The 14,385-nt window shown below is 27.7% G+C and overlaps 1 protein-coding gene across 1 annotated transcript; it reads left to right on the top strand.

The window, feature by feature from the left end:
* The first annotated feature begins 2,303 nt into the window (after positions 1-2,303).
* Positions 2,304-8,883, top strand: LOC119667846 (trypsin delta-like). The gene is made up of 4 exons (XM_038077185.1): positions 2,304-2,485; positions 7,748-7,937; positions 8,003-8,291; positions 8,352-8,883. Exons 1-4 carry the CDS (start codon positions 2,404-2,406, stop codon positions 8,781-8,783), a joined length of 993 nt encoding a protein of 330 aa, XP_037933113.1. The 5' UTR covers positions 2,304-2,403; the 3' UTR covers positions 8,784-8,883.
* The last annotated feature ends 5,502 nt before the right edge of the window (positions 8,884-14,385 follow it).

The raw sequence follows: 14,385 nt of genomic DNA on the forward strand, positions 1-14,385 counted from the left end.
GCTTCACAATAAAGAATTTGAAATAATTAAAACCATAGTTTAGTCATGTTATACGAAGACTTGTGGTTACAGAATAAAAACTAAGTGAATTATTTTGGCCAATATTTATTCACGGATGCAAAACTTTAGACTTTAAAGCAGAATAACGTAATTCGTTTAAACACATGGGGAAAAAAGAACGTTATATAGGAGATTTAATGATTCAGCGAGAGTGGAAACAGCACATTACCAAATAAGAACAAATACTAAAATTGTGATTTTATTCGAATATATAAGCTTGTTAACCCAAATAAAATTTTAGGAAATTCTTTGGTTTAGCTATGTAGCACGACAAATACTCCAATAAATATTAAGTATATGAACTTTGAATTTTTTAATTCAGTAAATAATGGCGGTACACTTCCGACCCCGTTGAGTTAATAAGGTAAGGAGTTTCTTAAAACGGATTTGTGTCAATGACTAGAATTTGTGAATTTGTGTCAAGCTATATTTTTACGAAATACCATAGAGGATTGATGAAAAAAATATTGCCTTTGCATACCAATAGCCTATGTTGTCTGTGCGGAAGTCTACAGTATCACTTTCACAGAAAATTATTAAAATCAAGCAAAATATGTGCCCTCTAGGTAAGGGGCGTATACAGAAACTCACTAAAAAAGATTTTTATGAAGTTCAAAGTTGTTATGAAAACATTTTACGACAATAAACTCCATTTTAGATTACTTCTTTGGATTTCTCCATTGTATACTCTATTGCTGTTTCAAGAATTTTTTTTTTTTTGTTGGTATTACAGAATCATTTCAATAAATAGAGCTGGAGAGCAAAATCATAACAACACATAACAAATAAAAAAATTCGGAATCAATTAAAATATAATTCATTTCAGTGACATAAAACTTGGAATTTATAGTTTGGAATAATGTTTATAGTTTAGAGCAAAAAATTCTAAAATAGAGCACTTTATAGCTATTGATCGGTGTATAACACATAGCTTCAGTTCAATGAATTAGTAATTTTAATATGATTGAATAATTGGAAAATAATCTGATGTTCATAGTTCTAAAGCAAATATTGCTGTATGGCAAGCGTTTCTAGATCAAACTACTTATAGGTAAGTATATAAAATTTGAATCGATATTATTATTATTGTTGCTATGGGATGTGGCTCTACGACCGTCGGATCTATTGTGCCCCTTTATGGGTTTAGACTAAGTCTCTAAGCGCTATTGTATTGATAGAAATAAATATAAAACCTACTCTATGGTATATAGTTTTATTGCCTCTTCCGTAAGGGTATACATTCACAGGTGTCTATTCAGTATGTGTATAAGCGCAGGATGCACTCACAGTACATATATGGCTGATTCTTCATTCTCTTAGCAGAATCCGTATATATACCAAATCTCGTAAAGTGGTATTTTAGTTTACAGTGCAATATTAAGATTTTTCTAATGATCTTAAGTTTTTCTTTTGATAGGTTCATATAATTTTGGACCTATCTCCTATTGTTATAGTTTCTAATAAGTGATTTGAATTGTGTTGATCTTGGTATATTATTTCAGCAATTCTTTTTGTTCTGGTTCTCTTTTATTTTTATCAGAGAAAGGAGAGTACTGTGTTCTAATCCACAGATACAAGGTATATTTTTTGATTAAATTATTGATTGACTATATATTTGGAAATTTTTATCAAAACTTTATAATTATCTTTCTTAATTAGGTAAAATAATGCAAATCTTATTTAATAGGTCGTTTATTTTTTTAATTCCTTAAAACTCAGTTGATACTCAACAATTGGCAGTACATTTCAAAGCAATAGGATTGGAACGTAAAGACATTGTTTAATAAATAGGTGTATATTTTTTTTTATATAATAAAGTAATTACAAAAGCATTGAAAATATATTCTGTTCTTATCATGAAAGTAAATAATGTGTCCTCGGCGTTGTTAAATTGATAGTTTATAAATGAAATCGTTAGTTTGGTTCCGATCTATTGTGTCACCTCACAAAGTTGTCTATAGAATTTTGATTTACTATAATTTATTTTTAATAATGTATTGTATGTACATATATATGTAACATAATTGATTTTAAATTCGGTATATAGTTGTTAGCATTAAATTTACAACCGCTTTTTTTTTGGTTTCCTATGAAATTATTATATTTTGTTGAAGTCTTCCAGTTTTAAATAAGATAAAATTATTTGTTGCTGATAAAAGTGAAACTTGTGACACATTTGAGTATACAAATATATGTGTAGGTAGACTCATCAATTAGCTTTAAGACAGTCGGTAGTACATTGAAGAAACAGTTGTAAAGTAGAGTTTTCTTGAGGTGGTCAACAACGGTTCCAACAGTGCAATTTTATTCTAAGGAAATTTTTTAAAGAAATATATTCGCGAAATGTTCCTTAAAATGAGTGGGGGCCTTATGGCAGTCTTTCTGCTTGTGTTCTTGGCAGTGAATTTTGAAAGTGTTAATTCAAGTAAGATTGATTAATGCAAAAAATAAAATTTATATTAAAAAATTAAATGCGATTTAAAATAAAAAAAAAAAAAATCCTAATATTACACAAAAACTTATGTTATCTTAAAATGTTTTAAAAATTATATAGAATATTATACTGTGAAAATAATGAACTAAAAAAATATTAATAATTAATATACCATATAACAAACAATTAAATATATAATAATAAAATAAATTTTTTTATTATTTAATAAGAATTGTTGGGAGAATTTTAAAATGTTAATAATACTTTATTGATTAGAAAGATGGTGAAATTTATTTTTGGAATGTGAATTAGAAATATGTTTGATACATATTTAATTCCCAGGATAATATTACTTTTTAAAATTTATGAATTTCTTTAAATATATAGAATATTCTGCATATATAGTGTTCTAATTTTCATTTTATTCATTGACAATTTTTATGATTATAAAAACATATTTAATTAAACATATTTGAGACATCATAATCATCCGTGACTATACAGTCCATGTAGGACCTAAGCCTGTTTAACAGTATATTTGACACATTTAATACTTTTATTGTTGTAAAAATATTAAATATTTTTTATATTTTATTTTATATTAATATTATAGAGAGTAAAAGTGCTCAGGTGCACTGACTCAACTAGCCTCAACATAATTATATTAATATATTAATATATAATTTTAATATATTTATATAATATATTTTTATTTTTTTTATAATTATAATAAGTTTTGTTAAATTACTATTTTATTTTTAAGTGCATACTACCCTATGAGTTAAAGGTTTTAACAAGTTACTTTCAACCATTTCTAATTAGTTCTACAGCTCGTTAAACGATTTGCCAGTCTAGGTTCGAACAGTTGTCCTTTAAGTTGTTGGTGCTCAGCAGCGATCTATAATATTCTGTTGGTTCATTTTTTGCATTCATGTCTTATTTATTCATATTTCACTTCCTCAACTCAGTATTTATATTGATGTCATTTAATAGTCACCATTAGTTCTTTGTAAGATATAGTCCTCTGCCTCATAATCAAGAAAAAAAACAAAACATTAGTGTATACAGTAGAAATATGAATGAAAAATATTAGTGTGATAAATATGAGTGATAAATGAAATAGTATATAATTGTTGACTTGGTATATATTACATTAGGAAGAAGTAACAGGAGTTAATGCATACCATATCTACCTATCGGATCAATAAACTAATGCCATACGTTTTGAGCTTTTCGATTTCAATTTATACAGAGACTTATCGTGAAATTAGATAGCTAAGTGAAAGAAATTTGATTACTGTATCATATAACACCCACATGTTATATTTTTTTTACTTTTACTTTACTTTTTTATTTTTACTAATCCATAGTTTTTGTACATATAGAGCAGCGAATGTGACAAAAAAGATAATTATAATTAAAAAAAAATATGAGGAAATAAAATATTTTATAAAAAACAAAAATAATATATAAATATAATAAAAAAATAAAAACATAATTTAGTGATTTTTTTAAGTTTATAGGTTTCTTTTTAATTTATTTTGTTTCGTGCTTGAACACCTTTATTATAGGTTCATTTCGCAAATTTTATTTAATATACTGATATATATTTTAGAGATAAATTAAGAATAATTGAAAATTACTCAAAAAAAAAAACTATTAATGTTAAAATATATGTATGTATATCAAAACACTGGCTTTTTTTTCCATCAAAAAATAAGTATTTAATCAACTTATGAAATTCATTTTAATCAATTCTCTTCAAAACTGCGGTCTTCCAATCCGCTGTAATCTGCAAAATAACTATCAGAGTGTTATAAAATTTTGTCATTATTCGATTTTTTAAGATGATTTCCTAAGACCACTGATGATGAATAGTTGGCAATACTCGAAAAGGCATTGTATGGTCAGCCAAATTTCAATAAATTAAATACATTTTTGTCCTTGTCTTTTCTTTGCTATTTGAATACGTCTAACTTTTGAATGGTTTCTTTTCGTCACTTTTGGCAAGAAAAAATTAACATTAAATAATATTATTTACTTTATAAAGGCTTTCAGTTCTTCCCTCTAATGCAAGTAGTGAAGATTACTTAATTTGATATCTAACGGTTTAGGGTTTGTAAAGATTAGGTGGGGAGTTTATACATATTCTTTCAGCTTTTTTATCTATTTATTCCAATTGTTTAATGTTTTACATATATATTAATTATTTATTTATATACACTTTGCTTATGCGTAAAGATCAATTACGGTAATCATATATGGTACCTTAATAAACTGAGGACTAATATTATTCCCTAGAAAATTTATTTTTTCTATCATAATTCTGTTATCTGTTCGCTTTTAAACAAATAATTTTTATTAAGAATTTTAATGAATAATAAATAAAATTATCTATTTTATATTGTTTGCAGTAAATATAAATTTATTTTCAAATTATTACACTAACATTTCGGTATAAATAAAATGCGTAATTCAAAACATAAAATAAATCATTTGTGTCAATGAGATATGATATTTTATACATTTTTATCTTTAATCAAAAATTAAAAATAAATATCTTTAAATAAATATAATAAAATTATATGAATTTGTTTATTTCATATAAAAAACTAAAACCTGATTCAGTTTATAGTTGCAAATGAAATTGTTTTTTACGGAAGATTTTACCTGATAAACTAAAGTATCAAATTAACATAACCAACCAATCCTATAAAATTTTTGGAGGGACTAACTTTAATAATAAAATATATAACAACAACAATAAAAAGAAACTTTTTCCTTATCTAAAATTATGGAACATTGAGAACCATATATATTCTTCATCCCCCAAAAAGTTTATCTGATTAACGTTTTTGATTAAATGAAAGATATTTTAGTTCATCAATAGACGGCGCCATCAAAATTTATTACGGGTAGCAAAGTATTACTTAATACTTCTATTACTTAATTTTGTAGATGGCAGATATTATAGTTTTTAAATTAATTTATTACATTGAAGATAATTATTTTTGTCAATAATATTTTATAATTAATTTACTATTACGATCAAATATTAATAAAATCGATAATAAAACTTTGTTATATCATAAATTCATTATTTAATTTTAATGCGTTTCGAGGTGTTTGTTCAGAGCACTGTTGAATCATGTGATGATTTGTTAATAATAGATTAGTTATAGGGAAGATACAATTTATTCATATATAAAAAATTTTTAACTAGAAATTATATGACTTAAGAAAAAAAAAACCATTTCGTTTAGTAAAGTAATTAATAGTGTCAAATCATAAAACAATTTTTGTTGAGGACTTAATCTGATCATGATTTGGATATTTGGGAACATCTATTGATTTAATTGTTCGTATATAGTTATTGGGCTACAAGTATCGGGAACTGAATTTTAAAATTTGAACATTGAATCTTTGTGTTAACACAAAAAGCCAACTTTAACTATTGGCACTTTCGATTAGTAAATCTGGATTCAATTTAGATGCACTTTCGATGCGTCAAATTTTGTTGCCCAACTAAACATTTTTAGAGCAATCTAGGTATTTATATTTTTCATAAATATATATATTGAATTAAACCACACCTTATTTGTCAAGTTATGAAAAACAGCTGTTCATTTGAAGGTAATTTTGCTATTTTGGCAAAAAATCTATAGTGTTATAAATTAATCTCGAGTGTTATACATTTTGCTCGGGATTTATCAATCAAAAATAAAAATTGCACTAAAAGTAATTCTTGATTGAAAAACTTTCTCCAGATTTAATAAACGAAAACGGCATTGATTAGCGTAATTTTAATTTATAGGTTTATCAATTTAGCATTATCTAAAACAACTATATGGTTAACCCAATTATGGATTTTGTTTCTATTTAAAATCATTTGATAAAATTCTAAAATAATACCTACAAGTCTTTGAGATAAGGGTGGAACTGCAGAAACCTATAGACTCGCTAACGTGACATGCTCTGTTGAAAGCATATGTGTAAAGCATGATTTAGGCAAGGACCTAATGTGCCAAAGACGTAAAGTAATGATAAGTTTAGAATATGGGATGTGTGTTAAGTAATAGACCTTTTTCAAAAATTTTTTTTGTTATATTGGTACACCCTTTCTTGACATATGGTACAAATTTGAGCGCCATCTGTCAATTAGTATGTTTACAGCAGCTGTTAATGTGAGACTACCTCAAGTGCATTTAGCGATTTTTACTATAGAGAATTCTTGTTGTACGCGATTTTTTGATCAAAAACGGCATCACTGTCATCGTTCAGGCACCATATTCACCAGATCTGGCACCGTGCGACTTTTTCCTGTTCCCGAAACTCAATTTGCCCTTTCGTGCTAAGCGTTTTGAGTCGATTGAATCGGTAAAAGAGAATTCGCCGAAGGAACTAAGAGCCATACCTGCACGGGCCTTCGAAAAGTGTATGGAAGATTGGGTTAAGCGTTGACATATGTGTATCGCTTCAGAAGGAGCATTTTTTAAAGGATATAGAATAAATTTGGAATAAAATTTAAATTTGTGTGTTTTATTTACAAAATCAGGGTACATTTTGATTTTATTTTACATACTCGATGATGATGAAAAACTGAATAATAGATTTTGATATATGCATGTCAATATCATAAACCAAAAAATATATACAACTTCTATAGAGTAGCACAGGAACGTAGAAAGGTAAAGGTAGGTAGGTAGGTAGGTAAAGTGATGACTCTACTTACAGTTTCCATTTATGGTTCTGAATCATCTAAAGTACACCATAAAATCAACTCCACTTATAACTGATTAAACTTTAAGTTAAATGTAACTGCATAAAAATTTAAAAGTGGATTTTATGCAAACTATAAAGATAAGATTGTAGTCGGCAAGAACTTTACAAAGAAAGTACATTTAAGACCATTTTTTTTTTGACAACAAAAGGCATTTCTCAATGCATTTTTCCTTGTTTCTTCAGTTACCAAGGAAATATAATAACTTCCCATACTAAAAACAATCGGTAAAAATGCTAAAGTAAACATAAGGCAAATATATATAAAAAAGTTGATTAAAATATGTTTAATGAAGTATCACAATATTTAACTTTTGTTAGTGTAATCAACATCAAAGATAAATTGGCTCAAATAATGAGGTGCATTGAATAGTTACTCATACCTTGAAGTATTTATCACTATTTACTATTCATAATGCAAACATAAAATAAAATTAATATTTATTAAATTAATATTTTTTTCTTTATTTATAGTGAAATTAATAGATTCCCGCATGATGTTAGGTAGTGTGCCTACAAATACAACAAAGAACTACACGACTTATATGGCATCCATTAGATTGAAATCTGCAGAAGAGACACAAGGATTTGGTTATGGTTATATATGCGATGGTGTCATTATTTCAGAAAATCTTATATTAACAACAACAAGTTGTCTTCTAACGTAATATTACAAATCTATAAACACAAAAAATATTAATTAATTTATATACTATATATATATTACAGTAGCACCGATGCTAATGCAACGGTACGTGATGTTAGTGAATTTCTTGTTGTGGTCGGTAATATATATCGTTATAACAACGATTCTTCAACTCTAGAATTTGACGTTATTAATCTTTCTACACATGATGATTTTAATTCCACTTCTTTGGAGAATGATATTGCTATTTTAAAATTGAATGCTAGTATACCTTCGAACTGGGCTACAGCACAAACAATTCCATTGGGTACAGCCGAAGTTCCTGAGAGTACCCAATGTGTGGTTACCAGCTGGCAAAGTCAAATAGGACCGGTAATTTTTTTTTGTTTGTTAATACATTGAGTGTGTTTCTAAATATCTTAAACATTGCAGACAGTTCAATTGAAAACGCAAATTTCGTTGGAGTATGTCAATATAAAAAATAATACGGGTTGTTTCAGTAGTGGAACGCCTGTTGCAAGCTTAGGCAATGATTTACCAGGATCAATGATCTGTGCTGCTGCTGTTGATGGTGAGGGGCTTTTGAGCAATTGTGGTGGAGATAGCGGTGCTCCATTGGTTTGCGATGATGCACTTATCGGTATTGTGTCTTGGGGTAATGGCTGCAATTTTGTTGGACCGTTCCCTGGTGTATACACCAATGTAACATACTTCAATAGTTGGATTCAATACACAAGTTTAGAACTGAATGGCGGTGGAATTGAGGTCACAACCGAGCATGGAGATGGTGCTACAAGTGTTTTAAATCAGTCCAAATATGGTGTGCTGATAGTAATGCTTTTAGCATTATTTATGCGTAATTAAAGATACTTTTTGCATTTATTGCTATACAAAGTACAATATTTAATTTAATTTTTTATTCATAATATAAACAATATTTATTACTGAGTTTAGAAAAAAATATCAACGCAGAAAGATTAAAAAAATTAAAGAAAAACTTATAATAAATTTATAATACAGTTGTACAATATAATAGAAATACAAATAAAATGAAATAAAAACGACTTAAAAATCCTTCAAATTACTTAATTTTATGCAGAACTATTATTTTTTTGAGTACACCAAAACCTATCATCAAAAACCTTGTAGTATTAAAACAAAACAAAACAGTTAAAGCAGTGAAGATAGCTCTTGAACCAGAAATATTTACTTACTTAGTTGGCCATTACAGACGTGAGTCGTCCTTGGCCGCGGCGAGTAGCCTCCGCCAGCCAGCCTGATTAGTTGCTTGCTGTCGCCAGTTGGTAGTACCGAGCATCACCAAATAGTTGGTCACCTGGTCCTTCCACCCAAGATGCTAATGTCCTCTACAGAAATACAGGTAACACAAATAGTTCCCGCAATACGGTAGCAAAAGGGGCACTTAGGTGATTTACGAAGATACTTCCACCGATTTCGTTTCAAATCTGATCTAAATTGAACACCACAATGACCATTATATACATTTTCTGTACAAAAACTATACGTCTTTTGCTAGTAAAACTCAATTAAAGAATTATTCTTTGAAATTTATATCTGACTAATTCACTTCATCTCAAACTAAACATCTAAGTAATATGTTTCATTATAGTATATCTTCAAAACGAGATTAGCGAAAATAGTGAGATATATATCAAACGGAAGCTTAAGTTTTCTCTTTAAAAGTATATAAATTCCAGAAATTTAATGAATGAAAAAGTATATTTCATTTTTCCTGATGTTCATTCCACCTATGATTTTATTTAAAGATTAATCTGAGAGCTTTAATAAATAGGAATTACATGCGCTAAAATCAGGACGAATACAACCGAAATTCCTTTCATTGAAATTATTGACTTCTAGATGTGAAAGAGTATTTGGAGGTTTTAAATCTAGAAATTGTTTGCTGTTTCAGTTATGTTAGGGTTTAGTATAAGACCTCTCACACTTACATTTAAAGGTCTTAGTCTTAGTCTTAGGTCTTAGGGTTTAGTATAAGACCTCTCACACTTACATTTAAAGGTCTTAATTACCTGTATTTGCTGTTAGTCTTTGTAATGATGAGAACTACTTAGATTATTTCTTATTATTAAGAAGACAGTACCTCTTTGTCATTACCTATGTACAATAGTATGAAGATTTAAACAAAGATAATAGAGAATAATGAAAGGAATTTAAAAGTCAAAGATAATACTTATTTATTTATATATAACAAGATGTCAAACATAATTTGAACATGATATATAACTGAGAAGTGTCTATAACATAATTATCTTAATACACACATGTCAACAAGTTTCTTTAAATAAATTTTATTTATTGTAGTTGCAAATAATAGAATAAAATAAGTATTGAAATATATTTTATATTTGATACCGGTTATGAGTCAATTATTATATATATAGACCTATGTAGAAGGTTTTACAAAAGATTCATGACGCATATATAGCAAAAACAATTATAGCACATAGCGTCGTAATATTGAGATGAGATGATAATAAAATGATTATAAAAGACAGAAATATTGTTGGAATGAATTTATTATAATCTAGTAGATAATTTCATAGCATTTATTTTCAGAATATCATTTCCGGCATATATTCAGTGTAACTACGCGTCACATGATCCATTCGATCAGTTCAATTTTTGTCTTTTTGATTTTTTTTTGCAATTAATGTGACTGTATGGCATCAATGTTGTCATGAACTTTGGGTTCGAGTGCTTCAAGAGTTGCTCGTTTGAGATATTAAATCGCACAAACGAAGGGGCCAGTTTATAGGACCATTTCTGGAAATAAAGTTGTTAACAAATTGAATTCGTAATAAATCGATTGTTAAGCGCATTATACCTATGGGAAGTTGTGCTGCCTTGTTTCAACCAAATGTCATCGATGTTTAACTGATTAAGTTATGGAAACAAAAATTTAGTCAGCATAGCTTTATAGCGCTCGCTATTTACCGTAACGCAGTTCCTTACTCATTGCCGAAAAAATAAGGACTGATGATGTCGCAAGCGTGTAAACCGCACCAAATGGTCATTTTTAATGGATTTAATACGGATTCGCCAATGACTTCAACACTAAACATTGCCTAAGCTTCTTCGATATGAACTTCACGAACAGATATATTTTTTTCAAAGTAAATTTCCACAATTTGGAAGCCTTGTTATAGCGTTAACTGATTCATGATGAATAGCCAAACCTTACTAAACAGAAATGTTAACATAATTTGATATTCTCAGCTGTCGAACCAAGCTGTCAAGCTAAGAAAACACCCGATATTATAAAGAATAGCAGTAAAAGTAAAACAGATAGTTATTTAATATTTTTCAAGTGGTTTTAGAACATCATAGCTCCATATATAGATAGCCTCGTGTTTTATTTTATTATTATTTTGTTTTTTATATTTTATCTTTTTAATATTAAATTACAAGATAATAAACATTTGGTACTTAATATTTTCACCCATTTGTTGAGTTAGTCTTAATCATTCATTTGGTATGTGCTATAGTATATTTATAACTTTAGGTATATGGTATATAGATTGAAAAAATGTTATTTTTATTCTTGATTCGAAAGAGCTCATGACTTGGTAAATAGTGAATACTTGATATTAACAAAGTATTGATATAGTTTGAGAAGTAAAGATTCCACTAAAAAAATAATTGTCCTGTAAATGGACTTACTATGCTTTGCTCTGCGAGTTTGTGAACTGCTGCAGTAGTGTATAAAGCTTTGTAGTTACATATCTATAGTAGTATTACTATATTCTTATTGTCTTAATAAGATATAGAATTTTTGCAACTTGAAACTTACGATCAAAACTGAGACTTTTCAATCTGCCAAATGATCTTCTGAGACACAGATTAATGTACACTACGAGTATCCTTAAAATCACTCGAGTTTTCTGCACTTCACATTTTCTTATGTCTTCTTTTGGATTATCTATAAGCGATGTCGTGGTTTATTACAGTTTTATTTAAGGGACTTCACATATTTTTTAAGTACCAATACTTGAAGAATTTTTTATTGATATGCAAGAAATGAATCACACAAAAGTACCATAGAATGCGAATAAAATGTAAGTAAAAAAAATTACTTGAGCAAAAATTTATGAATTACAAAGTCAATAATAATAATACCATTATTATAAATATATAAATTCAATATATATACATTTATATATATATAATTCAATTAAATCAAGTCAGGTAGGAATGTGGTTCTAATGTAAGTAATTCATTACAATTTGATGAAGTCGAAACTGATATGGTGTATTTATTTTAAGCTTTAAAACTTTGTTAAAATTAAAAAAAAATACTTTATGAACTTATATTATTATATATGAAAGTTTTGCATATTTTTTATAATTTATTACCAAATACTTTAATTGTTATTTGTAAAAAATTTTTATCTTAATCCATTCATAAATTTTACAATAAAGCAACTAAAATGTGGTTGTAGAAATGGTTAGTAAGAGAAATGGTTGATATGTATGATTTTTAAGGCATTTAAATTTTTGGATCATTTTATATCTTCCATTCAATATAAATATATTTATGTCAAGAAGATAATTTAATGTTTTGTAATAAAATACTTAATGTACGTAAACGGTTCAGTTGGCACAATCACATACAAGTCAAAAAAAGTAATTGCGCCAAAACATTACAATGCTTAGAACCACTTTTCAAACACAATAACCCAGATAATTAGACCAGCACTACTTTATAGTTGTGTCGCGTAAGCAAAGCTACTGACTCTACTATCCAGAAGCTACATGTTGTTCAAAGTCAGGCTCTCCGAAGACGCTTCAAAGTGATATGGTACATCCGTACGAATGACATGCTAAGAGATCTTAGAATAGATCCGGGCAAAAAATATATATGGAACAGAGCCCTGAAGCTATATGCGAAAACCGACAGACTGCCCTACTTAACACTATCTAATCTTAGAGTAATCACGGGACGGTACGCAGACTTTAGATCAGTCATTGAGTCAGTGAGATGTGTGGGACTTTCCAGAAATCCTTTAGCTATCAAAGAGTAAAAGTGCCCAGATGCACTAACTCGGAAAATGCTCAACATTAAACAACATTTAATAAGATAATATTTAATTTATGAGCAAAATATTCGCTTGATGGAAACTGTGTAAGTATAAGAGACCGAGTAATCTTTTCTATTATTTATCATTGGGTAATGAAATACATATTCACATAATCTTACTTTCTTCAGAAAAAGTGTTAACTTTTTGGGAGATTTGCATTAAAAGTATTGGGATAATTTACGTACTATCGTATATATTCAAACAATTTTATTTTTTCCCGAAAAATAATAAACTTTTTAGGAGATTTTTGCATAATTTCAGTATAACAAGTATAATAAAACTGCTGATGCTTATAGGTAGATATATAAGTCGATATTAAGAGTAGTTTCGATGATTCCTTCTTTTAAACATTACTGACTCATCAAAACTGCCTCCAAAATTTTTTTAGAAAAAGAGTTATCAGAAATTTTATATAGTAAGGAGTTGGCTAATGTTGGCTTTTAGCATAATCAATGTAATATAACAGCGCAAGTCTATGGGTTGTTAGAAAAGATGTGTTGACTCGAGATAACTCTTCTCATTTACCAATTAAATATCAAGGTGTATTATGGCACTGTCTTGCAGTCTGCAAAAAAACAGCTAACTGAATAGACTTATTTATTGAAAAAAATTGATATTCTGGGTACATGATTGCATCTCGCATTGGCATATATCATGGGCGTTATTCGAGAGTCAAAGTTAAGTTCTTTGCTCGCGAAGTAGTAGAAGTTTCAGTGGACTAGGTGGATATTTTGTATTCTTTGCTCTTTACATTTATTTCTGGACTGCTACTACAATAGTCTTGGTTTTAGTACTGGATGATTTTTACTGTATTTATATAAGCTTGTAAATTTATTTCTACTATAATAATATCTGTAATAGTTGAACACTGAGTCATGAACTTCACAATGTGCATTTTAGGAAAGTAATCTTTAAAAACAAAGTCCATACTAAATACTTAATTAATATTGATTATTTTTAAAATTATAAAATAATATAAAACTATTTATATAGTAAAGTTTAAAATGTTATTAAAAATTGTACTATGTATATTAGGAAATTATTAGAAGTGGAGGATGTAAATTGTTCATGATTTTACTTTATGTCTGATAAGTGTATATCTATATGTATATATATTGCTAAATAATGTTACTGAATTTATTTCTTTAAATAAAATATTTAATTTAAATAATATTTTTTTTTCATCAAAATAAATATAAATATTTTTTTTGCAAATTTTTCAGTGGTCATAATATGGTCTATAAAATAATAATCATTTACAGAAAACTTTGTACCGTTCCAAAAATTAATTTTATTCATTCGCTAAATATATTCATAAATATATATTTATGTATATATAATAACTAA

This window comes from Teleopsis dalmanni, chromosome 1 (assembly GCF_002237135.1).
Source record: "Teleopsis dalmanni isolate 2A chromosome 1, ASM223713v2, whole genome shotgun sequence".
Lineage (NCBI taxonomy): Eukaryota > Metazoa > Arthropoda > Insecta > Diptera > Diopsidae > Teleopsis > Teleopsis dalmanni.